The 25,126-nt window shown below is 38.1% G+C and overlaps 1 protein-coding gene across 9 annotated transcripts in view; it reads left to right on the top strand.

Moving 5' to 3' along the window:
• The window catches only part of TOPBP1 (DNA topoisomerase II binding protein 1), a 61,638-nt gene that overhangs the window by 13,365 nt on the left and 23,147 nt on the right, over positions 1–25,126 (top strand). For all 9 annotated transcript variants that reach the window (XM_063662173.1, XM_063662170.1, XM_063662169.1 and 6 more), the window contains 9 exons: positions 4,483–4,841; positions 5,483–5,655; positions 6,001–6,212; positions 7,995–8,281; positions 17,663–17,836; positions 17,925–18,034; positions 22,224–22,347; positions 22,938–23,084; positions 23,202–23,304. In XM_063662173.1, coding sequence (XP_063518243.1) covers positions 4,483–4,841; positions 5,483–5,655; positions 6,001–6,212; positions 7,995–8,281; positions 17,663–17,836; positions 17,925–18,034; positions 22,224–22,347; positions 22,938–23,084; positions 23,202–23,304 — 1,689 coding nt within the window. The remainder of the gene's footprint in view (positions 1–4,482; positions 4,842–5,482; positions 5,656–6,000; positions 6,213–7,994; positions 8,282–17,662; positions 17,837–17,924; positions 18,035–22,223; positions 22,348–22,937; positions 23,085–23,201; positions 23,305–25,126) is intronic.

Below are 25,126 nucleotides of genomic sequence, written 5' to 3'. Positions count from 1 at the left end.
TTTTTTTTTTTTTGAAGCAGAATTTCGCTCTTGTTGCGCAGGCTGGAGTGTAGTGGCACGATCTCAGCTCACTGCAACCTCCGCCTCCCAGGTTCAAGTGATTCTTCTGCCTCAGCCTCCCAAGTAGCTGGGATTACAGGCATGCGCCACCATCCCTGGCTAATTTTGTATTTTTAGTAGAGATGGAGTTTCTCAGTGTTGGCCAGGCTGGTCTTGAACTCCCGACCTCAGGTGATCCACCCGCCTCGGCCTCCCAAAGTGCTGGGATTACGGGCGTGAGCCACTGAGCCCAGCCTAAAATAATTTAATGATCACAACTAGCCCTGCTTCCTCTCCCCACTCATCAACATACTCAGCTTATGTGATTTTGTCTAGTATTTTCATTATCTTTTAACATCTTATGATTAGGCATTATTATCCTTTTATATGGTCAATATTTGTTTCATTTACTAACACGTTTAACTGTTTCTTTGCTCTCCCCAGTTCTTTTTACATCTGAGACCTCTCTTTTGGAATCATTTTCTTTCTTCCTAAAATAATATCCTTTAGAAACTCCTTTAGTTTCTCTAAGACTCTGCCACTGGGTATACAGTTCTAGACAGTTTCTTTAAGCACAGAGATATTGTTTCATTGTCATCTATTTCCCTGACTGCTGGATAGGAAGTCAGATGTCAGTCTGTCATTCCTTTACAGGTAATCTGTCTTTATCCTCTGGCTGTTTTTAAGATAGTCTTCCTTTTGGTTTTTGTGTCCTAGAGCTTTACCATTTATTTGTCCTGCTTGAGATTCATTGTGCTTTCTGAATCTGAGAATTAGTAGGTTTTTTGCTTTTTGTTAGGTCAAGAAATGTTTATCATCTCTTTGAATATTGCCTCTCCCCCATTCTCTATATTCTCTTAACTCCCATTTGCTTTGCATATGGGTCACTTAACCTGTCCTTATCTTCCATCTTTTTGTCTTTCTGTGATTTATTATGTGTAATTCCTTCAGATTTTTTTCCAGATCATGAATCATCTCTTCCGCTATAGCCTAATCTGTTTTATCCATCCATTAAATTTTCTGTTTTAATAATTAATTTTTCAATTCCTAGAAGTTTTAGCTTTTTAAATAGTCTGTCATTTATTTTTTTACTTTTAAAAATAGAGATGGGGTGCTACTATGTTACCCAGGCTGGTCTTGAACTCCTGGGCTCAAGCAGTCCTCCCACCTCAGCCTCCCAAAGTGCTGGGATTACAGGTGTGAGCCACCACACCCAGCCAAGTCTGTCATTTTGTATTTGTATTTTTTGTTCTTTATTTCTTAAAACACATTAAACCTATCAAAACATCTGTGAATTGTTCTGTTGGTTATTGTTTATGGTGCCTGGTTTTCTTGTGTTTTGTGATTTTTATTGTGAACTTGCACTTAACTAGGACTCTAGGAATTCTAAGAAACTTGGGTTAGGGGTTTGTTATCCCCGAAAAGGTTCATGTTTGAGTCTGCTAGGTGCCTAGGAGTTTACAAACTCAGTACACCTTTAAGTTGGTGTATTGGCTGGAGGGTTCTTAGACCATCCAGCTATATGAATTTATACCCAAACCTACTTTGAGGAACAGCCTCTGATGAACAGATTCTTAGGAGAGATGTTTTTTCCCCTTGACCCAAAGCCAGTGTTCTTGACCTCTTCCTTTACAGGGCAGTTTTGTTGTTGGTTGGTTGGTTTTGATCTATTTACTAAAGGTATGTCTCTTCATGGGTTCTGGGTTTGTTCTCTCAGGTATACTCTCCTTCACCTCTAAGTTTTATGAAACCAAAAGATTGGCTCCTATCTCTTGTGTGATACCTTTACATTCCAAGGGTCTGGGTTACTGCATAAATATTTAATAGATTTTGACTAACCATTAGCTTTAGTAACTACTTAATGTTCTGGATTTAGTAACCACTTTAGTGGTCTGGATTTTAATATTTTATCCTGTATTTTGAAGTGTTTTTAGTGAGAGGGTTTCAAAGATCCTAGCCCACTATATTTCTAGAGAGGGAATTCCTAGCATTCCTTTTTTATTTACACTATTTCCGTACTACAAAATTGACTTTTCTCAAACCATTTACTTGTGCTTTAATATTGTATCACATCAGGAAATCATCTTAATTTTCCAGGATGTTGTGGTAGTATAACTGAAAGTGATTTTTTTTTTTTTTTTTTTTTTGGAGACAGGGTCTCACTCCATCGCTGAGGATGGAGTGTAGTGTCACAAGCTCGGATCACTGCAACCTCCTCCTCCTGGGTTCAAGCAATTCTCTTCCCTCAGCCTCCTTAGTAGTTGGGAGTACAGGTGTGCACCACCACGCCCAGCTAATTTTTGTATTTTTAGTAGAGATGGGGTTTCACCATGTTGGCCAGATTGGTCTCAAACTCCTGGCCTCATGTGATCCTCCTGTCTTAGCCTCCCAGAGTGTTGGGATTATAGGCATGAGCCACTGCACCCAGCCAGCAATTTTATATACTATCCTTCAGCCAAGGGTACTTGGTGTAGGGCAGGTGATTAGTTTCTTAAACCTTCCTAAGACAGCTAGTGGTTTACTGACTTTATAAGGATTAAGTGATGGTAAATCTCAGTGGATCACCAAGCATCTTAGAAAGTCTATAATAAAGTATTTTGTAATTAATTCTTAAAATTGCTTTTGATTTAAGGGAGTTTTTTGTTTTTTGTTTTTTTTTGAGATGGAGTCTCGCTCTGTCACCAGGCTGGAGTGCAGTGGCGCGGTCTTGGCTCACTGCAACCTCTGCCTCCTGGGTTCAAGTGATTCTCCTGCCTCAGCCTCCCAAGTAGCTGGAATTACAGGCACGTGCCACCATGCCCAGCTAATTTTTCTATTTTTAGTAGAGATGGGGTTTCACAATGTTGGCCAGGCTGGTCTTGAACTCCTGACCTTGTGATCCGCCCACCTCGGCCTCCCAAAGTGCTGGGATTACAGGCTTGAGACACCATGCCCGGCCCTAGGGGAGCTTTTTGAATGATAGGTTTATTATGTAGTATGTCTTAGGCTTTTGGGTGCAGTCTGTTTGAAAAGAGATCCTACTGCTAAAATAAATGGAAAGAACTGCTATAGAACATGTTAGTTTATTATGAGTCTCTTAATAACTTCAGAGTTTTACTGATGGTTTATAAGAACTTAGTATTTCTACTTTGTTTTTATAGTAGTAGTCTAAAAGTCTACTGGATTTCTTCCTCCTTCCCATCTTACCAACAACACGTAGACATCGAACAAAGTTATTTTTTTCTCCTAGATGTGACTGCAAAATAATTGTACTTGCAAAAAATAAAAAGGTTTTTACTTATAAAACAAACTATTTACATTTTAACAAAACTGTTTAAAAAACTTTCCGGAATGTTTTATAGTATTGCATCACCTTTAATTCCATCTAAGCATATTCATTCTCGTGAGTATATCTGTAACTTGTAAGTATACTGTTACCCTTTATTCCTTATATTATGAAACCAAGGGTCAAAGAGACTAAAACTAGAACCCAGCTCTCCTGACTTACTGATCAGTAAACTCCCTAGACAAAACTACGCTTCCTTAGTGTGAATAAGTACAGTTTTAATACTTACGTTTAGTAGGAGTCATAAGTTCCTAATATATATTGTAGTGTACTTAATTTACAAGTTCCTAATGTATATTACAATTTACTTAAAAATGAAAATGCTAGTGTCTATTGGAGATGAGGATAGAAGTACGAAGATGGCACTATAACATGGTGTTATGAACTCTGGAGTCAGACAGATTTTGGTTCGTATCTCATTTCTGCTACTTAACTGTGTGACCTTAGGCAAGTTACATAACCTCTTCAAGCCTGAGACTCCTTTTGTACAAAAGGGATGTACTGATAGTATCAGCCTCACAGTTAGCATTATGTGAGCATTACATGCATGTAAAGCACTTAGTCACAGTGCTTATATAAATGAAAGAGTGATTCTTGAATAGCTTCCAGCCTTGTTGGAATCACATAGCAGGGCAAACTTTTTCTCTAAAGGAGTAGACAATAAATATTTTAGGATTTGCCTGCCACTTCCTTATAGTTATTTCCATGTTAACATGTTCCATGTTAAGGGCTTGACAGTTATACCATTTAGACTTGTTAATTTTTTTCTTAATGATAGTTTCTTAATTTTACGGTGAATCATCTAAACCAGTTTTGGAACTAAGACAGTCCTGTTGGAGCTATATAATTTTAAACTAATTCAAATTTCCATTATACTAGGAATACCTAGAACTAACATGATTGCTCTTTTCCTTCCTAATGGATGATGGTAATACTGATAAGGACTCTTGGTAACCCCGAAGACGGGGTGAATCCATATCCCTTTATTATACACGTAAGTTTTAGTTTTGTAAGTATGGTCAAAATTATCAGATTCCATGTTACATTAATATCCTTGCTAGGAAGTAAACTGTATAAGGTAAATTGTTGGTTAGAAAACATTTACTTTTCTCTTTCAGTTGAGGCTAAGATGTCTGAAGCCGAGAAGTCTGAAGTTAGGCCCTTTAATGATTCTACTCATGCTGAGCCCTTGAATGATTCTACTCACATTTCTTTGCAAGAAGAAAACCAGTCTTCTGTCAGTCATTGTGTCCCTGATGTTTCTACAATTACTGAAGAAGGCTTATTTAGCCAAAAGAGTTTCCTTGTTTTGGGTTTTAGTAATGAAAATGAATCTAACATCGCAAACATCATAAAAGAAAATGCTGGGAAAATCATGTCCCTTCTGAGCAGAACTGTTGCCGATTATGCTGTGGTTCCTCTGCTGGGGTGTAAAGTGGAAGCCACTGTGGGAGAAGTTGTTACAAATACCTGGCTGGTAAGACAACACTAGTGGTTGAACTAAAGTATCGAAGGATATCTGAATGCCAAGAAGGTTAATGTTTATTTCGTAGACAGTTCAGTTACAGTAAATCAATGTTTGGACTTGAACACTCTTGATTTTGCTTTTAGCAAGGGAAATTCTAAAATTAAATGTGCAAGCTTCTTGGCCTAATCCCGATACAGTAGAGATTACTGTTTCCTAGGGCCACAGCAGCAACATTCTTAGGAGGTCACTCTAGGGTCATCTCATACTATTTGTCTTGTTTTCTCACAACCAAAGCATCACTGGTAATTTCACTGTTGATTTTTTTTTTAACGTTCCAAGAATTATGAGAAAAATAGTATAAACTAATACATTAGAAGGAATGAAATTTAAAGCAACATTCAGTAACTCCAATAATAGATCTTACTGATTTTAATAGCCTAATGTAATTAGTCGATGTATGTATATGTGTGTATGTATATATATACTCTAACATTATGATATGAAATGTATTGAGAATGAGCATACACAAGTTTGTATTAAAGTAAAATTTCTTCTTATCAAAACTAAATTATTGCTTCTGTACCTGAACCAATGTTACCCACTGGTTGCTTATTTCAGGTTGGCTTTACTGTTTCTCTTGTTTTTAAAAGGTTACTTGCATAGACTGTCAGACTTTGTTTGATCCAAAGTCGAATCCTCTCTTCACACCAGTCCCAGTAATGACAGGAATGACTCCTTTAGAGGATTGTGTTATTTCATTTAGCCAGTGTGCTGGAGCAGAAAAAGAGTCTTTAACATTCCTAGCAAACCTCCTTGGAGCAAGGTATGTAATATTTTTAATGCACCTGTTGTGTTGGTGTGATTGTGCCACTGCACTCCAGTCTGGACAACATAGCAAGACCGTGTCTCAAAAGGATTTTTGCTGTCTGTTCTTTGCATGTCTAATTATGTTTTTATAAAAAGTTTGTTACAGCAATACATTTTTACCCTAGAGTAAGCATTTGTAAAGGGATTAGCTTAATTTCAGATAAAGTAAACCAACTTTTAATCAGTATTTTTTTTTTATACTTACATGATCTCTAACCACACTGTTGTGTTGGAAATTTTGTTAGTTTTGCGGGTTAATTGTATATGTGACCATTTCCACTTCTTTAAATATAAATTTCAGTGTTCAAGAATACTTTGTTCGCAAATCCAATGCAAAGAAAGGCATGTTTGCCAGTACTCATCTTATACTGAAAGAACGTGGTGGCTCTAAATATGAAGCTGCAAAGAAGTGGAATTTACCTGCAGTTACTATAGCTTGGCTGTTGGAGACTGCTAGAACGGGAAAGAGAGCAGACGAAAGCCATTTTCTGATTGAAAATTCATCTAAAGAAGGTTAATACTTTTATTCTGTTCTTTTATATATATTTACAACTAGATGGTTTCTGGGATATAAATGTGCCAATGCTTGTGTTTAGGAAAGGTCATTGATTTTTGCTTTTCACATTGGGTGCAGTGAAGGTCTCAGTGTTTGAAGTCTAAAGATGTAAGCTTGGCTCCTATTTACTGTTGATTCCTTCTATGGCTCATAGTAACACACTGTGTAATTAACATACTCTCTCTCCTCTTATCTTTGGGCTTCTGCATGTTTCCTGTAGACCACCTCACAGTTGCCTGCTCTTCCTGCTTATCTTTCAGTTCTCAGCTAAGATACCACTTTCCCTTGGAAGTCTTTCTTTTTTTTTTTTTTAATTATTATTATACTTTAAGTTCTAGGGTACATGTGCACAACGTGCAGGTTTGTTACATATGTGTACATGTGCCATGTTGGTTTGCTGCACCCATTAACTCATCATTTACATTAGGTATTTCTCCTAATACTATCCCTCCCCCATCCCCCCATCCTACGACAGGCCCCGGTGTGTGATGTTCCCCGCCCTGTGTCTGTTCAGTTTCCACTTATGAGTGAGAACATGTGGTGTTTGGTTTTCTGTCCTTGTGATAGTTTCCTCAGAATGATGGTTTCCAGCTTCAGCCATGTCCCTACAAAGGACATGAATTCATCCTTTTTTATGGCTGCGTAGTATTCCATGGTGTATATGTGCCACATTTTCTTAATCCAGTCTATCATTGATAGACATTTGGGTTGGTTCCAAGTCTTTGCTATTGTGAATAGTGCTGCAATAAACATACGTGTACATGTGTCTTTATAGTAGCATGATTTGTAATCCTTTGGGTATATACCCAGTAATGGGATTGCTGGGTCAAATGGTATTTCTAGTTCTAGATCTTTGAGGAATCACCACACTGTCTTGGGAAGCATTCTTGACTCACCAAGTATGGCCTTTGTCTTGGTGTAATGTTTTGTTTCACCATGGCACTCTGTATCATCCCTTTTATCTCTTACCTCAGTGTTATAATGGTGGTTTATTTTGTGTCTCCCTGCTAAATTTAAAGTTCCAGAAAGGCAATGAACATGCATTTTTTGTGAATTCTGTATTCCCATGTCTAACACTAGGCCTGGCGTGGAGTAGCTATCTAATAAGTTTTTTTGTTAAATGTTGAAAAAAAGGTGGAAGAATGCAGTACCCTCTCTTGTAAGAGAATAGCATCCCTGGGCAAACTTCAGGGACATATCAGCAGCTTGGGAATACCTCTCAGAGTCATTACTTATTTTGCCAGACAGACTGATAATTTTATGACTGAGGCTAAGTGATGTTTAGGTCATATTAAAATTTGATTAAGGACTTTCCAAAACTAGACTGTAGTTAACTTGAGTACCTGTAATTCAGATTTTCTTTTTACTCTGTCATTGACTAGAAAGACATTCACTGACAACAATTTTTGGCAAATAGGCTTATTGAGACATAGCAAGATGAAACAGGAAATCTTTTTATTTTTTCAGTTGATGGGCTTGTCTAACTCAACATATATTTAATGCATAATCTGGTTTGTTTCTTAAAAAGTAGGTATATAATTTTGTGATTTAAAGTGTACCTGAGAATTGACATGAAAACTAACAGTTAGATTAGGATGCCAAGGTAGATGGATCACTTGAGCCCAGGAGTTATGCAAGAAAGAAAGGAAAGAAGACAATATAAAATATTACTTCTTGTGTACCGGAAAAAAGTGGGCATTAGTGGCTCATGTTTGTTTCTTTTCATTTTAAATCTCCAGAGCGAAGTTTGGAAACAGAAATAACAAATGGAATCAGTCTAAATTCAGATACTGCAGAGCATCCTGGCACACGCCTGCAAACTCACAGAAAAACCGTCGTTACACCTTTAGATATGAACCGCTTTCAGAGTAAAGCTTTCCGTGCTGTGGTCTCACAACATGCCAGACAGGTCGCAGCCTCCCCAGCAGTAGGACAACCACTTCAGAAGGAGCCCTCATTACACCTGGATACACCATCAAAATTCCTGTCCAAGGACAAACTCTTCAAGCCTTCCTTTGATGTGAAGGTAAGGTTTATAGGCAGTGGTCCCAGAGTTAAGTTTTACCGTTTATAAAGTTAAAGCACCAAATTCAGCATCACCTCTGAAGTGTAGTAATAAATTTTCCGGAGACGTTGGCAAGTAGATTTATGTTACTGAGTTTGAATGTTTTGAGTCCCAATATACATTTCGGGTTAAGGTAACAGCTATAGATAAATATGGTGTGAAATTAGGACATCTGGGTTCAAGTACCAGATCGATCTTAAACTGCATGACTAGGACAATTATTTAACATATCTGAGCTTCAGTTTTTTCATACAAAGAAGATAATATTTGCTCTGAAAATTCATAGATTATAAAGATCAAATGATGAAATCACTTTATAAACTATAAAATGTAAACACACTGCTACTTTATATGTTGGTTCTCAGAGTACACCCACGATTTGCCTTCTGAAAATGTGTGTTATCACTTTACTTGAATTGTTTCCTGTAAAGACATGAGTTAAGTCTGTGTTTTAGTTTGATCTCGTGAGCATTATAGTATGGCTCCCTTTCTGAAAAATGCTTTTGTAAATCAGGGGCTAATATAATCTTCCAAATAATTTTCTTTGATTTTCCAAAGCTGATTTTCATCATTATTTCTTTAGTAGCTTTTGACCTTTTAAGTGGCCGTTCAAACTCACTGTCTATGATTTCTTTATCCACGAACCTTTGAAGAATTATTTTACTCATTCATGTGTTGATATTTTTGTTTGTAGGGTATTTAGAAGCAATATTTTAATAATTTTTATCGTGTTTTGGAGCAGACTTACTAAAAAGTTTATAGATTATTCATATTCAGACAATAAATATTAATTGATATCCAGGACAGTTTGCCCCAAGCTAATTTATATCTTTATTTTTGGTCAGAATTCCAGTGACGCACATGAAAAAAAAATGTGTCTTTACTATTAAACTCAAAATTCTAAGTTTTCAAATGAAATCTCTTCTGAGGTAACATTTTGTACTGTGATTAATACTCAGGTCCATATCCCTTAAGACATAGAGGAAAATCAGTCTTGGGAACTGTGAGGTGTAGGATCAAGCCTCTTCTTTGCCTCCTACTGCCTTTTAAAAGCAAGTCAACCTCTTTCGGCTTCATTATTCTCATCTATAAAATCCAGATGATCTCTAAAGTGTCATAGCTCACAGACTCTCTGAAGAGCAAATGTAATAATATTAGTAGGCAAGAAAATAGTAGAAATATTTTCAGTCATTGAGACCATTCTTATATAGATACTTTGCAATAAAAGTTTTGCAGTGGAAAGCTGATCGTTCTGAATAGCCTCAGTACAAAAAAACACATTTAAAGATTTTATTGTTTAGAGTCATAGTTTATTGAGCAGTATTTTTTCTCTTTTTTCTTTCTTTTTTGATGGCACATAAATAATGCTTCATCTTATAATCAGTGGTTCTTCAAACTGATATAATATGGTATGTTGAATTCTTTACTCAAAACATGAAAGCGCCCATGGAATAATCACAAAATTGACCATCTATTAGGCCTCACCCTTACCCCCTCCCAAAAAAAACTCACCACTTATTTAAACTTAATTTTTAATTAATATACATCAGAGCAGTACAATAAATATACTGCTAATGAAATATCAGGGTTAATCATTGGGAAGCCACTATACACGTTCAGATAGAGACCATGGCCAGTACTGTAAACCCTTCCTTGTGGCTCCATCACTGCTTCCTCCCTAAAGTATACTCCTGACTTCTAACACTATAGTTTTGTTATACTTGTTTTTGACTTTTAAATATGTGGAATCATAGTATGTATTCTTTTGAGTCTGTTTTTTTTTTATTGTTCTTTAACCCTTATGTAGATTTGTCTGTTTTGCTGCATGCAAATATAGTTCATTTATTTATTCCTTTGTATGGATATACAGAATTTACATTTCCAGTGTACTGTTGATGGGTATTTAGTTGGTTACTAGTTTTTTGCCCTTACAAAATAATTTTACTGTGAACATTCTTGTGCATGTCTCTTGGAGTCTATGTGTGTGTGTTACTATGTGGTATATACCGAGAAGTGAAATTGTTGGGTTATATTTCAGCTTCAGTAGAGAATGACAAATTTTTTACCAAAGTGATTATACCAGTTTATGCTTCCACCAGTAGTGTGTTGAGTGTACCCAGTGTTCCTCATCTTTGCTGATACTTGCTATTATAAGTTGTTTTATTTCACTTTTTACTTCAAAATAATTTCTAACTTACAAAAAGTTGCAAAATAAAAGTGGTACAAGGGGCTGAGCGTGGTGGCTTACACCTGTAATCCCAGCACTTTGGGAGGCTGAGGTGGGAGCTTCACTTGAGACCAGGAGTTCTGGACCAGTCTAGGCAATATAGCGAGACCCCCATCTCTAACAAATTTTTTTTTTTAATTAGCTGGGCTTGGTGGAGTGCACCTGTAGTCCTAGAACTCAGGAGGCTGAGGCAGCAAGATGGCTTGAGCCCAGGAGTTTGAGGCTACAGTGAGCTATCATCCTACCACTGCACTCCAGCCTGAGTGACAGAGCAAGACCCTGTCTCAAAAAGAAATAAATACAAGGATGGCTGGACATAGTGGCTCATGCCTGTTATCCCAGCACATTGAGGCTGAGGTGGATCACTTGAGGCAAGGAGTTGGACACCAGCCTGGGCAACATGGTGAGACCCCACATCTACAAAAAGTTGGAAAAATTAGCTGGGCATGATGATGCATACCTCTTCTTACTTAAATAGTATTCTTTATTATTTGTCAGTTTTAAATTATATTTTTGACTCCCACTAATTGCCTGTGTAGAAGATCTTATTCTGTTTCCCCCTTTTCTGTCTTCTATTTTTCATTGCATATTTTTTTACTTTGTCAGGAGGGAAGATATATTTTTTCAACCCACAGACCCCACCCTCGTTTTGGTCTTAACTCTGCAATCGAATATAAGAAATGCATACTCTTTTTGAAGCTTACCTGTCACTTTTGGTAGGATGAAGTTCATTTTCTAGTAGGTTCCTCAGGAATCTGTGTGTACACATGTGTACAGTATTCCTTGAGCTGTGCATGTTCATAACTTTTACTGTGGCCTTGCTTCTTCTACAAATTGTTTGGATGTACTATTTTTAGCTTGCAGGTTTTTTTCTTGAGTTTCCTGAAAATGCTCTTCCACTACTGCCTTGCTTTGTATGTGTTGTTTTTGAAAAAAAATCTGATGCCAATCTAATTAAATTACTTGTCTTTGTAAGTTATTTCATCTTTTTGCCTGGAGGTTATGTGGATTTTTCTTTTATCTTTTTTTTTTTTTTTTTTTAAGACAGAGTCTCGCTCTGTCACCCAGGACCCAGGCTGGAGTGCAGTGGCACAATCTCAGCTCACTGCAACCTCTGCCTCCTAGGTTCAAGCGATTCTCCTGCCTCAGCCTCCCGAGTAGCTGGGATTACAGGCATGCGCCATCATGCCCGGCTAATTTTTGTATTTTTAGTAGAGACGGGGTTTTGCCATGTTGGCCAGGCTGACCTTGAACTCCTGATATCAAGTGTTCTGCCTGCCTTGGCCTCTGAAAGTGCTGGGATTACAGGCATGAGCCACAACACCTGGCCTTTTCTTTTATCTTTGAACTCAAATAGTTTTACGAGGATGTCTAGATGTTAAGAATTCTCAGTCATTTGAAATCAGTTTTCCACAAGACATGGTAGATTTTAAAATTTGATTCTTTTCAAATTTTTGGTCTGAGAGATGAGAAGAATGGAGTTGCCAGTCCAAACTGAGTTGAACAGAACAGGTTGGGATTGGAGCCTAAAGATCAAGAGTTCACATGTTAGACACATGAAGTTTGAGATGCCTATTAGATATCCAAGTAGTTGTTAAATAGGCAGTTGCAAATAAAGCTGGAAGTTTGAGGAATGGTTTGGGCTGGAGATAAAAATTTGGGGTTCTGAGTTTGTAGGTAATGTGTAAAGCCACGTGAGAATAGATGCCAAGAGAGTAGGAGAAGGCAAAGAAAGGAAAGAGGTTTTGTTTTGTTTAAGACAAGGTCTCGCTGTGTCGTCCAGGCTGGAGTGTAGATGATCACAGCCCATTACAGTCTTGACCTCTGGACTCATGCAATACTTCCACCTCTGCCTTCAAAGCAACTAGGACTTCGGGTGCATGTCACCACACCTGGCTAATTTTTAATTTTTTTGTTGATACGGGGATCTTACCACATTGCTCAGGCTGGCCTTAAATTCCTGGACTCGAGCAATCCTCCTGCCTTGGCCTCCCAAAGTGTTGGGATTATAGGTGTGAGCCACCACTTCCAGCCAAAGAAAAGAGCTCTAAGCAACACCTTGAGGTGCTCACCTTTAGAGGAGGAACCAGCAAAGGAGACTGAGAAGGAGCTAGAAAGGAGGAAAGCCTAGAGATTATTTTAGAAGCCAAGTATTTCAAAGAGGGAGGAGGGGTTAACTGTGTCCAGGACTGCTCAAAGATAAAGAAAGGTGAGAATAGAAAATTGGCCAGTGGATTGAGCATTATGAAGGTCAGTGGTATCATCATAACAATAAGAGTTTTGGTGGCATGATGGTGGTGGCAGCTGGTGTGGGTTCATAAAGAAATGAGAAGAATCGGAGACATTGAGTATAAACAACGATTTTTGAAGGAGTCTTGCCATAAAGGGGAGCCAAGAAATGGAGTTGTAGTTATGGGGCAAAGTAGGGTCAAAAGAAGGTTTTTTCTTTTTAAGGTAGAAGAAATAGCCAGGCTCAGTGGTGCATGCCCATAATCCCAGCACTTTGGGAGCCCAAGACGGGAGGATCACTTGAGTCCAGGATTTCAAGACAGACCTGGGCAACATGGCAAGACCCTGTCTCTACAAAATACACAAAAATTAGCTGGGTGTGGTGGTGCACGTCTGTAGCCCCAGCTAGTCGGGAGGCGGAGGCAGGAGGATTGCTTGAGTCCAGGAGATAGAGGACGCAGTGGGCAGTGATCATGCCGCTGCACTCCAGCCTGGGTGACAAACTGTGACCCTGTCTCAAAAAAAGAAGAAGAAGAAATAACTATATGCCAGTGTAACTGCCATTAGAGAGCCAATTGATGATGCAGATGAGAGAAGGAAGACTTGCAGGAGGCTTGAGTCTGAGAGGCATTGGGATCTACTTCTTAAGTAGAGGAAAGTACTAGTGGCACGTGTGCTGAAGGCAGATAGATGTGGTATGGGAGCTTCTGATTTTTATATAAGGAATCCTCTAAAATGCTTTGAAGAAATTTTTAAAAGTTTAGCGTAGAGAAAGACTTACCATGTTCTTGCAAAATAGATTTAAGCATTGTCAAGATCTATAAAAGTCTATTAATCTGTTTGCACATTGCTATAAAGAACTACCCCAGACCGAGTAATTTATTCTTATTTTTATTTTTTTATTTTGAGATGGAGTCTTGCTCTGTCACCCAGGCTGAAGTGTGGTGGCATGATCTCCGCTCACTGCAACCTCCGCCTCCTGGGTTCAAGCAATTCTGCTGCCTCAGCTTCCCGAGTAGCTGGGATTACAGGCACCTACCACCACACCTGGCTAATTTTTGTATTTTTAGTAGAGATGGAGTTTCACCGTGTTGGGCAGGCTGGTCTCAAACTCCTGACCTCAAGTGATCCACTCACTTCAGCCTCCCACAGTGCTGGGATTACAGGCGCGAGCCACCACGTCCAACTTTATAAAGAAAAGAGGTTTAATTGACTCACAGTTCCACAGGCTGTACAGGAATCACCACTGGGGAGGCCTCAGGAAAATTACAATCATGATCGAAAGTGAAGGGGAAGTGAGCACATCTTTCATGGCTGGAGAAGGAGGAAAAGATGGCTGGGGGAGATGCCACACGCTTTTAAACAACCGGATATCAGCCAGGCGCGGTGGCTCACGCCTGTAATCCCAGCACTTTGGGAGGCCAAGGTGGGTGGATCACCTGAGGTCAGGAGTTCAAGACCAGCCTGGCCAACGTGGTGAAACCCCATCTGTACTAAAAATATAAAAATGAGCTGGGTGTGATGGCACATGCCTGTAATCCCAGCTACTCGAGAGACTGAGGCAGGAGAATCACTTGAACCAGGAGGTGGAGGTTGCATTGCACCAAGATCGCACCACAGCCCGGGCAACAGAGTGAGACTCCATCTCAAACCAGATATCATGAGAACTCACTCATTATCACAAGAACAGCAAGGGGGAAATCCGCCCCCATAATCCAGTCACCTGCCACCAGGCTCCTCCTCCATCATTGGGGATTACAGTTCAACAGGAGATTTGGGTGGGGACACAAATCCAAACCATATCAAAAGGTAATGTAGATCCTAGAAAAAAATGCAAGCAGAAACAGTATTTAAAAAAATCTGAAAAGTACAATTGCAGGTAGGCAGTTAGCCCTACCATTTATTAAAACCTCCTATAAAGTTGCAGTAATTAAAGCAGTGTGTTGTCAGGTGAATAATCAAGTTAGTGTATAAGATTATACTCCACAAATAGGGGAGTTTATTATGTAATAGAGGTGGCATTCAAATTGGACAACTAGGTAGCCATCTGAGAATACGTTTATAATTAAAGCTCACACTTTACATCAGAATACTTTTTAGATGATCAACTTTTGGGGTTTTTCTTGAAACAGGATCTCACTTTATCACTTAGGCTGGAATTCAGTGGCATCATCGTGGCTCACTGCAGCTTTGACCTCCTGGGCTCAAGCAGTCCTCCCACCTCAGCCTCCTGAGTAACTCAGACTACAGGTACATGACACTGTGCCCAGCTAATTGTATTTTTTGGAGAGGTAGAGTCTCACCATGTTGCTCAGGCTGGTCTAGAACTCCTGGGCTCAGGCAGTTCTGCCTTGGCCTCCCAAAGTGTTGGAATTACAAGCGTGAACAACCACACCCAGCCTAGATGATCAGATTTAAACATAAGAAATGAAGCCATAAAAATTCCCAAACATGTCATGAATTTGTTTTTAAAATAATGCTAGTGTAAGGAAGTCCTAACTATAACATACACTCCAAAAGAAATAGAAGATTCGTATGAATTTGACAGCATTAAAAATTCTCTAACTGGGTGTGATGGCACACGCCTATAGTCCCAGCTGACAAGGGAGGATTGCTTGAGCCCCGGAGGCAGAGGTTGCAGTGAGCTAAGATCGAGCCACTGCACTCCATTCTGGGCAAGAGAGCAAGACCCTGTCTCAAAAAACAAAAAAATTACCAGCGAGGCATGGTGATTTACACCTGTAATCCCAGCACTTTGGGAGGCTAAGGCGAGAGGATTGCTTCAGCCTAGGAGTTTGAGACCAGCTTGGGAAAGATGGCAAGACCCTGTCTCTATGAAAAATTTTAAAATTAGCTGAGCACAGGGTTGTGCATCTGGAGTCCCAGCTACCTGGGAGGCTGAGGTGAGAGGATCCTTGAACCCAGGAGTTAGAAGTTATAGTGACCTATAATCATGCCACTGTACTCCAGCTTGGGTGACAAAGCAGGACTCCATCTCTGGAAAAAAAAAAAAAAAAAAAGCTCCATGGCAAAAATTTGACAAATGATAAATTGAAAATAAATACGTGGGTGTTATATCACAGTTGATACATGCACATATAAATTCATACAAATAAATATGAAAGTATATTCATACAAGCGAATATATTAAAAAAAAAAAGACTAACAACCCAGTGGAAAAATGGGCAAAAGATAGGAGCAGATAGTTATCACAAAAAATTAGATATAAATATACATATAGCCAGGTGCAGTGGCTCACGCCTGTAATCCCAGCACTTTGGGAGTCAAAGGCGGGTGGATGACGAGGTCAGGAGTTCGAGATCAGCCTGAGCAACATGGTGAAACCCTGTTTCTACTAAAAATATGAAAAATTAGCCAGGCATGGTGGTGCATGCCTGTAGTCCCAGCTACTCGGGAGGCTGAGGCAGGAGAATCGCTTGAACCCAGGAGGCAGAGGTTGCAGTGAGCCGAGATCGCGCCATTGTACTCCAGCCTGGGTGACAGAGCGAGACTCCGTCTCAAAAATATACACACACACACACACACACATAAAGATATTTAACCTCATTCTGTATAAAAGAGTAGAAAATTAAAGCATACACCATGGAATACTATGCAGCCATAAAAAATGATGAGTTCATGTCCTTTGTAGGGACATGGATGAAATTGGAAATCATCATTCTCAGTAAACTATCGCAAGAACAAAAAACCAAACACCGCATATTCTCACTCATAGGTGGGAAGTGAACAATGAGAACACATGGACACAGGAAGGGGAACATCACACTCTGGGGACTGTTGTGGGGTGGGGGGAGGTGGGAGGGATAGCATTGGGAGATTTACCTAAAGTATAATAATAATAATAAAAAAATAAAAATGAAAAAAAAAAGAAAATTAAAGCATACAGATAAATTTTTTTAGTCTTATCAGATTGTCAAAAAAGAAAAATCTGATTACTGCGATATCAAGCACGTTTGGAAAACACACACACTCATACTTTGCTCATGAAAATGTCAGCATTGGTAGATACATGTTGGTCTTGTTTTTGTAGTTTTTTTTAAAAGAAATTGGGTCTAACCGTGTTTACCAGACTGGTCTTAAAACTCCTGGCCTTGAGCTGTCTTCCTGCTTCAACTTCTCTGGAGTAGCTGAGATTACTGACAGGAGCCACTGCACTGCGCTGGTAGATACATTTTGCTTAAAAGGTTTTCTTTACTCTTGTGTGTGCAAAATGGTTTGTGTACAAGGTTATTCATTGCATCATTATACAAGCAAAAGACTGTTAACCGAAAGCTTATCAGTTGTACACAGGTTAAATACATTCTGATACATACATGGAATACTATACACATGCAAAAGAGAATGAGCAAGCCATTTGGACAACAGTAGCTTCCTTTCAGGAGGGTACTGTTGGTGGCTTTAGAACAGGAATATATTTTGAACTTTTGAAGATTTTTTTTTTTTTTAATTCTCAGCTCATTTTGACTTTCTAACCTTCCTTATAATCCATTTCTTGATTATATCCATTGTTGCTTATTTGTTTCCTTCTGGGTTTTTTTGTTTTGTTTTGTTTTCAAATTCAACTCTAAGATTCAGGTAAGAGACAAGCACTGCTGAAAATGTAAGCTTGTTAGTCTCTTTGAACCAATTTGCTGGACAGTATGGAATTTTTGTTCGCAGTATATGGATTCGATTATAGTTTATTCTTTTTATTATTTGGAGGAAAACTAGAGGAGGTTAAACTGTAATCCATTAATTTTGAGGATTCTCCCCCTTATCTCTCTTTACCCCTCTCTCCTCCTCTTTCTTTTTCCTGTCCTATTAACCCATCTTACTTCTCTCTCTCTCTTCTTTTCTCCGTCTCTCTCTCTCCTTCGTACGTATAGGATGCACTTGCAGCCTTGGAAACTCCAGGACGTCCCAGCCAACAGAAAAGGAAACTGAGTACACCACTCTCAGAAGTTATTGTCAAAAACTTGCAACTTGCTTTGGCAAATAGCTCTCGAAATGCTGTCGCTCTTTCTGCCAGCCCTCAACTGAAAGAGGCCCAGTCAGAGAAGGTAGGATTAGTTCTCTTATTAAAAGGAAGTTTTAGATAACATTTCAAACAATAATGACTGATCTGTTTCTTTTATTTTCCATGGACAGGAAGAAGCCCCAAAGCCACTTCACAAAGTAGTGGTATGTGTTAGTAAAAAACTCAGTAAGAAGCAGAGTGAACTAAATGGGATTGCAGCCTCTCTAGGAGCAGATTACAGGTAGTTGGCACATCTTTCTGTTTCATGGTGATATGACTGAAATTTATAAGGAAACCTAAAGCTATTGTGAACATCTACAAGAAAACATTTATTTTGTTTCATGCGTCTTTATCTACAAAATCTCTCCAGTTGATTTTTAATTTACCACATCTGTTGAAAATAGCCTGTCACATATCAATTCACTCTTGTATGTATGATGTATATTTTTTAGGGTATGCACAACAAATATTGGAGAACCTATTTTATGCCACTAACTATTCTAGAAACTTGGGATCCATGAATGATCAATATAGTCTAAAAGAATCCCTGTGTTCAAGGAGTTTAGAGTCTGAATAGTAATACATCTGGATCTGGAATTAAGTTTATTTTTACTAGCGATTTTTCAGATTAGAGCCCTCTGGGAGTAGTACTAAGTACTCTGGCAGCCCTCCTTTATTAAGATAGTCTTTTTTGAACATGTTTTCATTATCTTTTTTTTTTAAACTTTGGAGACTTAGATTATCAGATTTTTCTTCAGTCAACCTGACAGCCTAAGCTGAAAACAGATTTCTAGCACAAATGGCATCAGTATCCGGAATTGAGAATCTCTTACCTATTTCAGCCAGTCCTGAGTTGACTGTACTCCTCCACTAGCTGTAATGCTTACTTTATTGGTAACTTGTGTTCAGCCATTCATAGATATCATAAGAATTTGTTTAACAAATGATGAACCATTTCAGGAATATGATTAGTTTCATCTTCCCCTTTGGTAACTCTTATTTCAGTTTGTTTTCTATTTGATAAAGAAATTAGGACAGGAAAATATAGAAGTAAAATTAATCTGTAATACATATAAGCATCTTAGTGTTTGGTACATCCATTTGAAATAGTGAAGCTCTTCTTCTATGGTATATTTGTATTACCTGTTATAAATTGTTATCTAATTTTATCTGTTATTATCTAATTACCTATTATGTTACCTATGGCCAGTTGCTGAGCATTATCTCATTTCATTCTCATAGTAGCCCTACAAGGGGTGTGTGTATATATTTTTTTTCCTCAAAATTGAATGTTTTCTTGTTTATTCTGTTTTGATGTAGACATGATATAAGACTTTCAAGGGAACATATAGGATGTATGTTTTTATACGATTTAAAATGCCAGTCCTCTCAGTATAAAAAATAGAATTTATTACTGAAATTCCTAAACAGAATTTAACCATTGCTTTGCATTAAAGTTTATATTAAATCTTTTCCTGAAATGGATTGGTAATTGATAAAGGGAAGAGCCTTATAATATGCAGAGGTTATGATATTTATGTATTCATAGAGTAAAGCAGTTCTCAAGTGAAGTTGTTCCAACTGTTCCCTTCCATGATCTAGGACCAGACTGTCCCAAAGAGATCACCTGATACTGTCTTCTGCCTTCAGACAGTTAAACATGTAGGCCCGATCTTTGCAACAAATCAGATGCAGCATCTTCATTTTATTACAAATATTTGTGTAACATTCCCTCTATTAAAATGAAATTTATAAATATAACCTACCTACTTTTATAATTTAAAAAAGTAGCACACAGTACAGCACTCTGTGATGCATAGGAGAAATAGAAGGTGCATAATATAGAAAAGATATATGTTCAGTTATGTATAATGCCTAAGGCTGACTACACTAGAAAACAATGGAGTATTAATACGTTTGTATACCTATGTAAAGGCACCACAAATCCAACAGTCCCAAGGCTGAAACCGATCTGGGGACTCAGATACCATGAGTAGCAGTGGTCTTCCATCAATTTATACAGTAGTCACATTTTTGGAATATTAGTGTATATTAAAACTGCAAAAAAATAACGTGTTTATATGTCAAACAGGTTCTAGACTCATCTAATTATAAACAACTTTTTTTTTACATATGTGGATTTGTCGGGACATTAGAATATCATGCAAGATATGACATAATTATATGTATGACTGTTCCCCAGAATTTCCAGCATCCTGTACCTTACCCACTGCATGCTAGTAGCACCCTCCAACATACAAACACACATTGTAACAACCAAAATCACCCTCACAAATGTCCAAAATAACCCCTGAAGTAACACTTTGCTGAAACCACTGATCTAGACCAAGGGTGGATGGGCTGGTTCATCTGTTTTTGTAAGTAAAGTTTTATTGGAATACAGCGATGCCTTTTCACTTACAAATTGCCTATGGCTGCTGTCACATACAAGACAAAAGTTGAGCAGTTGGAAAAGAGATTGTTTGGCCTGCAAAGTCTAAAATATTTACAGTCTGGCCTTTTAAGAAAAAATTTGCCAAACCCTGATGTAAACCATCTACAACCACTGACAGTCTGTTCTTGAATGGCCTCCGAAGACTGAAACTCATGGTTTCCATATTGTCATAGTGGAGTTGACTGGTAAACCAAATTGATTCAGGCAAAAATACTCCTCTGTTTTTCTGAATTATCTTGATAATATACCACCACAGCAGAAAGGGAGACAGTTATTCTGAGAACTAACAAATTAGGCAAGGTGTATTTTTATTGTTATGTTTTAGGATACATGGTCAGCAGGAAATAGAGATTTTTATAATATAACGTAGGAGGCAATAGTACTTCTTACTTCTTTTTCTTAATTCTTTTTTTTTTTTTTTTTTTGAGAGGGAGTTTTGCTCTTCTTGCCCAGGCTAGAGTGCAGTGACACAATCTTGACTCACCACAACCTCCACCCCTGGGTTTAAGCGATTCTCCTGCCTCAGCCTCCCGAGTAGCTGGTATTACAGGCATGCGCCATCACACCTGGCTAATTTTGTATTTTTAGAAGAGATGGGGTTTCTCCATGTTGGTCGACTGGTCTCAAACTCCCGACCTCAGGTGATCCGCCCGCCTTGGCCTCCCAAAGTGCTGGGATTACAGGCGTGAGCCACCGCACCCAGCTTCTTAATTCATTTGTCTATTTAAAAAGTTCAGAGATATTCCTTACTTAGAAAATGGAAAACATTAAGTGTCCCTAAGGATAAAATTCTGTTTATTTTGGTGATTGTATTTAGAAATATAATTTTTACCTACCCTTTGGTTTTTACTTGATGTTTCCCAGGTCAAGAGAATATTGAATAGGGGCCGGGCGTGGTGGCTCATGCGTGTAATCCCAGCACTTTGGGAGGGCAATGCGGGTGGATCACTTGAAGTCAGGAGTTCGAGACCAGCCTGCCCAATATGGTGAAAACCCGTCTCTACTAAAAATACAAAAATTAGCCAGGCGTGGTGGCGTACGCCTATAATCCCAGTTGCTCAGGAGGCTGAGACAGAAGAATTGCTTGAACCCGGGAGGTGGAGATTGCAGTGAGCCAAGATCGTGCCACTGCATTCCAGCCTGGGTGACAGAGCGAGACTCTGTCTCAAAAAAAGAGAGACTATTGAATAGGAAGAATTGGGAGATCATAGCATAATATAATAGTTAAGAGCTTGGCTTTTGAAGTCAAAGTTATCTCTATCATTTACTCATTGAATATCCTTGAATAGCATACTGAACCATGTCCCTTAGTTATTTTATCTTTAAGATTAATGTAATAATACCAGTGTTAGGATTGTTGTGAGGAATGGATGAGATAATAATGTGTAAAATATATATAGTCTGTTTTGGGGCATACAATGAATAGTGACTGCCAGCAACTGGAGGGCAGGTTGGATGCTTTGCAATTTTATTAATTTGAAATACCTTCATGGTTACTGTAAAAGTGATACTCTTTATAAAAGAAAATTGAAACAATTCAGAAAAGCATAAAGAAGAAAGTAATATTTTAAAGAATATTCTTCTAAACCTCTCTCTGTGTTTATATGCTTACAGATATATGCATAAAATTTGTCCAAAAAGATAGAGCCTATCATCATTTTTTTAACTTTTTTTCTTGAGGTGGGGTCTTGCTGTGTTGCCTGGGCTGAAGTGCAGTGTCTGTTCACAGGGGTGATCATAGCACACTACAGCCTCAAACTCCTAGCCTCAAGTGTCCTCCTGCCTCAGCCTCCTGGGTAGCTGGGACTATAGGCATGTATCACTTGGCTTGAGCCTGTCATTTTAATGGTCTTGTTTACTCTAGTCCGAAAGTTTTGGGAAGGTCAGAATATTCTGTTCATAGTAAATAAGGATCATCTTAAACTAATGAGGATATTTCTCTTGGTTATTTGTTTTTTTGTATTGGTTATTTCAGGTGGAGTTTTGATGAAACGGTGACTCATTTCATCTATCAAGGGCGGCCAAATGACACTAATCGGGAGTATAAATCTGTAAAAGAAAGAGGAGTACACATTGTTTCCGAGCACTGGCTTTTAGATGTAAGCAGTGCTTTTTTCCCCTCTCTGTTAATCGAAAATGTATACAAACATTATTTCAGAGCACTAACTCAGAGTTTTCACTCTCAATGGAACTAGAAGCCAGTTTAATAGTCTTGGTTAACTGTACACACTTCAGTTCTTTGGCATCAAAAACTTAAAATCTTTAGTCCTTAAATACTTAACAAATCTTTAATGGATACTCTTTCTAATTCTCCATTTCCTTTTACTAATTAAAAATGTGATATGAATGGAAAGTTTATAATTATTTGGGGAAAATTTAACATATCAATAGAGTTTAGATCTGTGTTTCTTTTTTTTTCCTGGGTATTCTCTGGAGGGTAATTGATACCTTTGCAAAAGCACAGGAATGGTTTCAGATTTTATACTTCAGTGGATATGACATTTAAAACGTGAGGACAATTTGTCATTTGTATGATACAAATTTTTCAGTGTAAACTACTTTTCAAACCAATTTTGTGAACTTTTTGCCATCCTACAGTATAATGTATTGCTTGTCCTTATCCTACTTAACATCATCTATTCATTAAGATTTTGTCAGTCCTGTCTTAAAGCACACCATTGTATTGCAGTGTGCCCAAGAGTGTAAACATCTTCCTGAATCTCTTTATCCACATACTTATAATCCCAAAATGAGCTTGGATATCAGTGCAGTGCAAGATGGCCGGCTCTGTAACAGTCGACTACTCTCAGCTGTGTCTGCAACAAAGGATGATGAGGTAGGAGATATGGATGATACATTTATCCCCTCTTAAGCTAAAGTTATAATCATATATTGCTATGAAACCTTATACAGTGGCTTGGTTTGAGAATTTATAATTTTTCTTTTTCAATAGCCAGATCCTTTGATTTTAGAAGAAAATGATGTAGACAATATGGCCACCAATAATAAAGAGTCAGCACCATCAAATGGAAATGGAAAGAATGACTCTAAAGGAGGTAAAATATTTTATTTATTTTTTAATTTAAAAAAATTTTTTTGAGACAGGATCTCAATTTTTTGTGGAGATGGGGTCTTGTCGTCTTGCCCACACTGGTATGAAACTCCTGGGCTGAAAGGATCCTCCTGCCTTGTGAGCCACTGCACCCAGCTGTAAAATATGTTTAAATTACTAAATACAAGCAAAGCATATATTAGAGGATTGATTTGCGATCCCATGCTGATCATTAAATGATAATTTGCAAAGTTTTATGTAGTTTAAGTGTAAAGCTTATGAAATTTATGAAACTAGGTTTTTATGGAGTTAGTGTGATACAGCCCTATTCCATTAAAGGTAGGTGAAGTTGGTGATTTTTTAAAAATCTAGTCTTTGGTCCAGTTCTTTTGAGTGATTTTCAAAAAGTTTTCTTATATGTACAATATATTTTAACATATCCACATGGTTTTAAAGATACAAAAAGACATATGAAGAATTTCTTCCACCCTTATTCTCCAGCCCCCCAGTGTTATTAGTTCCTTATGTATCCTTCTAGAACTGTTTTATGCATATATAGCCATAAATATGTTTTTCCCCCATTAAAAGAAAAAAAAAAAAGACATAGGCTGGGCATGGTGGCTCGCGTCTGTAATCCCAGCACTTTGGGAGGCTAAGGCAGGCGGATCACCCAAGGTCGGGAGTTCGAGATCAGCCTGACCAACATAGAGAAACCCCGTCTCTACTAAAAATACAAAAAATTAGCCGGGCGTCGTGGTTGCATGCCTATAATTCCAGCTACTCGGGAGGCTGAGGCAGGAGAATCGCTTGAACTCAGGAGGCGGAGGTTGCGGTGAGTCGAGATCATGCCATTGCACTCCAGCCTGGGCAACAAGAGCAAAACTCCTGTCTCAAAAAAAAAAAAAAAACATAAATGGTGGACTACTATACTTGCTATTTCATACGCTGATCTTTTTGTTACCTTGGGGAGTGTTTTATATCAGTAGATAACTAGGAGCTTCTTTAGTCTTTTTCTTTCTTGCTTTTCTTCCTTCATTCACTCCCTTTCCTTCCTGTCCCCCTTCCTCTCCTTTCCCTCTTCCCTTCCTTTCCCTTTCCTTCTTTCTTCCCTTTTCTTTCTTTTTGGGCAACTGTATTGTATTCATTATGAATGGTCCCACTTTGTTTAGGCATCCATTCTTGATAGGCATTTAGGTTATTTCTACTTTCTTGCTTTTATAAATAGTACTGCACTGAATAACCTTATATATGGATGTCTTTTAATAGATTTAATATGTTCTGTTTTCCTTACTCATTCTAACCTACCAAAGCTTTCCCTATGACTTACCTATTTCGTTAGTCTCACTCTGTTCATTCCAAATGTATGTATTTAATACTTACTCCAGAGTTTAGGCTTTAAAGAAAACCAAAGGTAAATACAGTTGTCTTGTCCCTTGGTATCCATGTGGCATTGGTTCCGAGGACTTACCTCAGGTACCAAAATCCACAGATGCTTTAGTCCCTTATGTATAAAATGACATACGATTTGAATTTAACCAATGCACGTCCTTTTGTATACTTTAAATCATCTCTAGATTACTTATAATACCTAATACACTGTAAATGTTTTGTAAATAGTTATATATTTTTTTTTACTGGTACTTTTAATTGTGATATTTTTCATTTTTATGTCTTTAAAATATTTCTGATCCATACTTGGTTGAATCCATGCATGCAGAACCGGCGGATGTGGAGGGCTGGCTGTATGTTGTGGTCTGTGTTTTCAAGAGCCTTTGGGGAGTCTGGACACGGTGGCTCACACCTGTAATCTCAGAGCTTTGGGAGGC

This window comes from Pongo pygmaeus, chromosome 2 (assembly GCF_028885625.2).
Source record: "Pongo pygmaeus isolate AG05252 chromosome 2, NHGRI_mPonPyg2-v2.0_pri, whole genome shotgun sequence".
NCBI lineage: Eukaryota > Metazoa > Chordata > Mammalia > Primates > Hominidae > Pongo > Pongo pygmaeus.
Note: the sequence above shows the minus strand (reverse complement) of the source record. Positions and strands in the feature narration are given on the sequence as shown.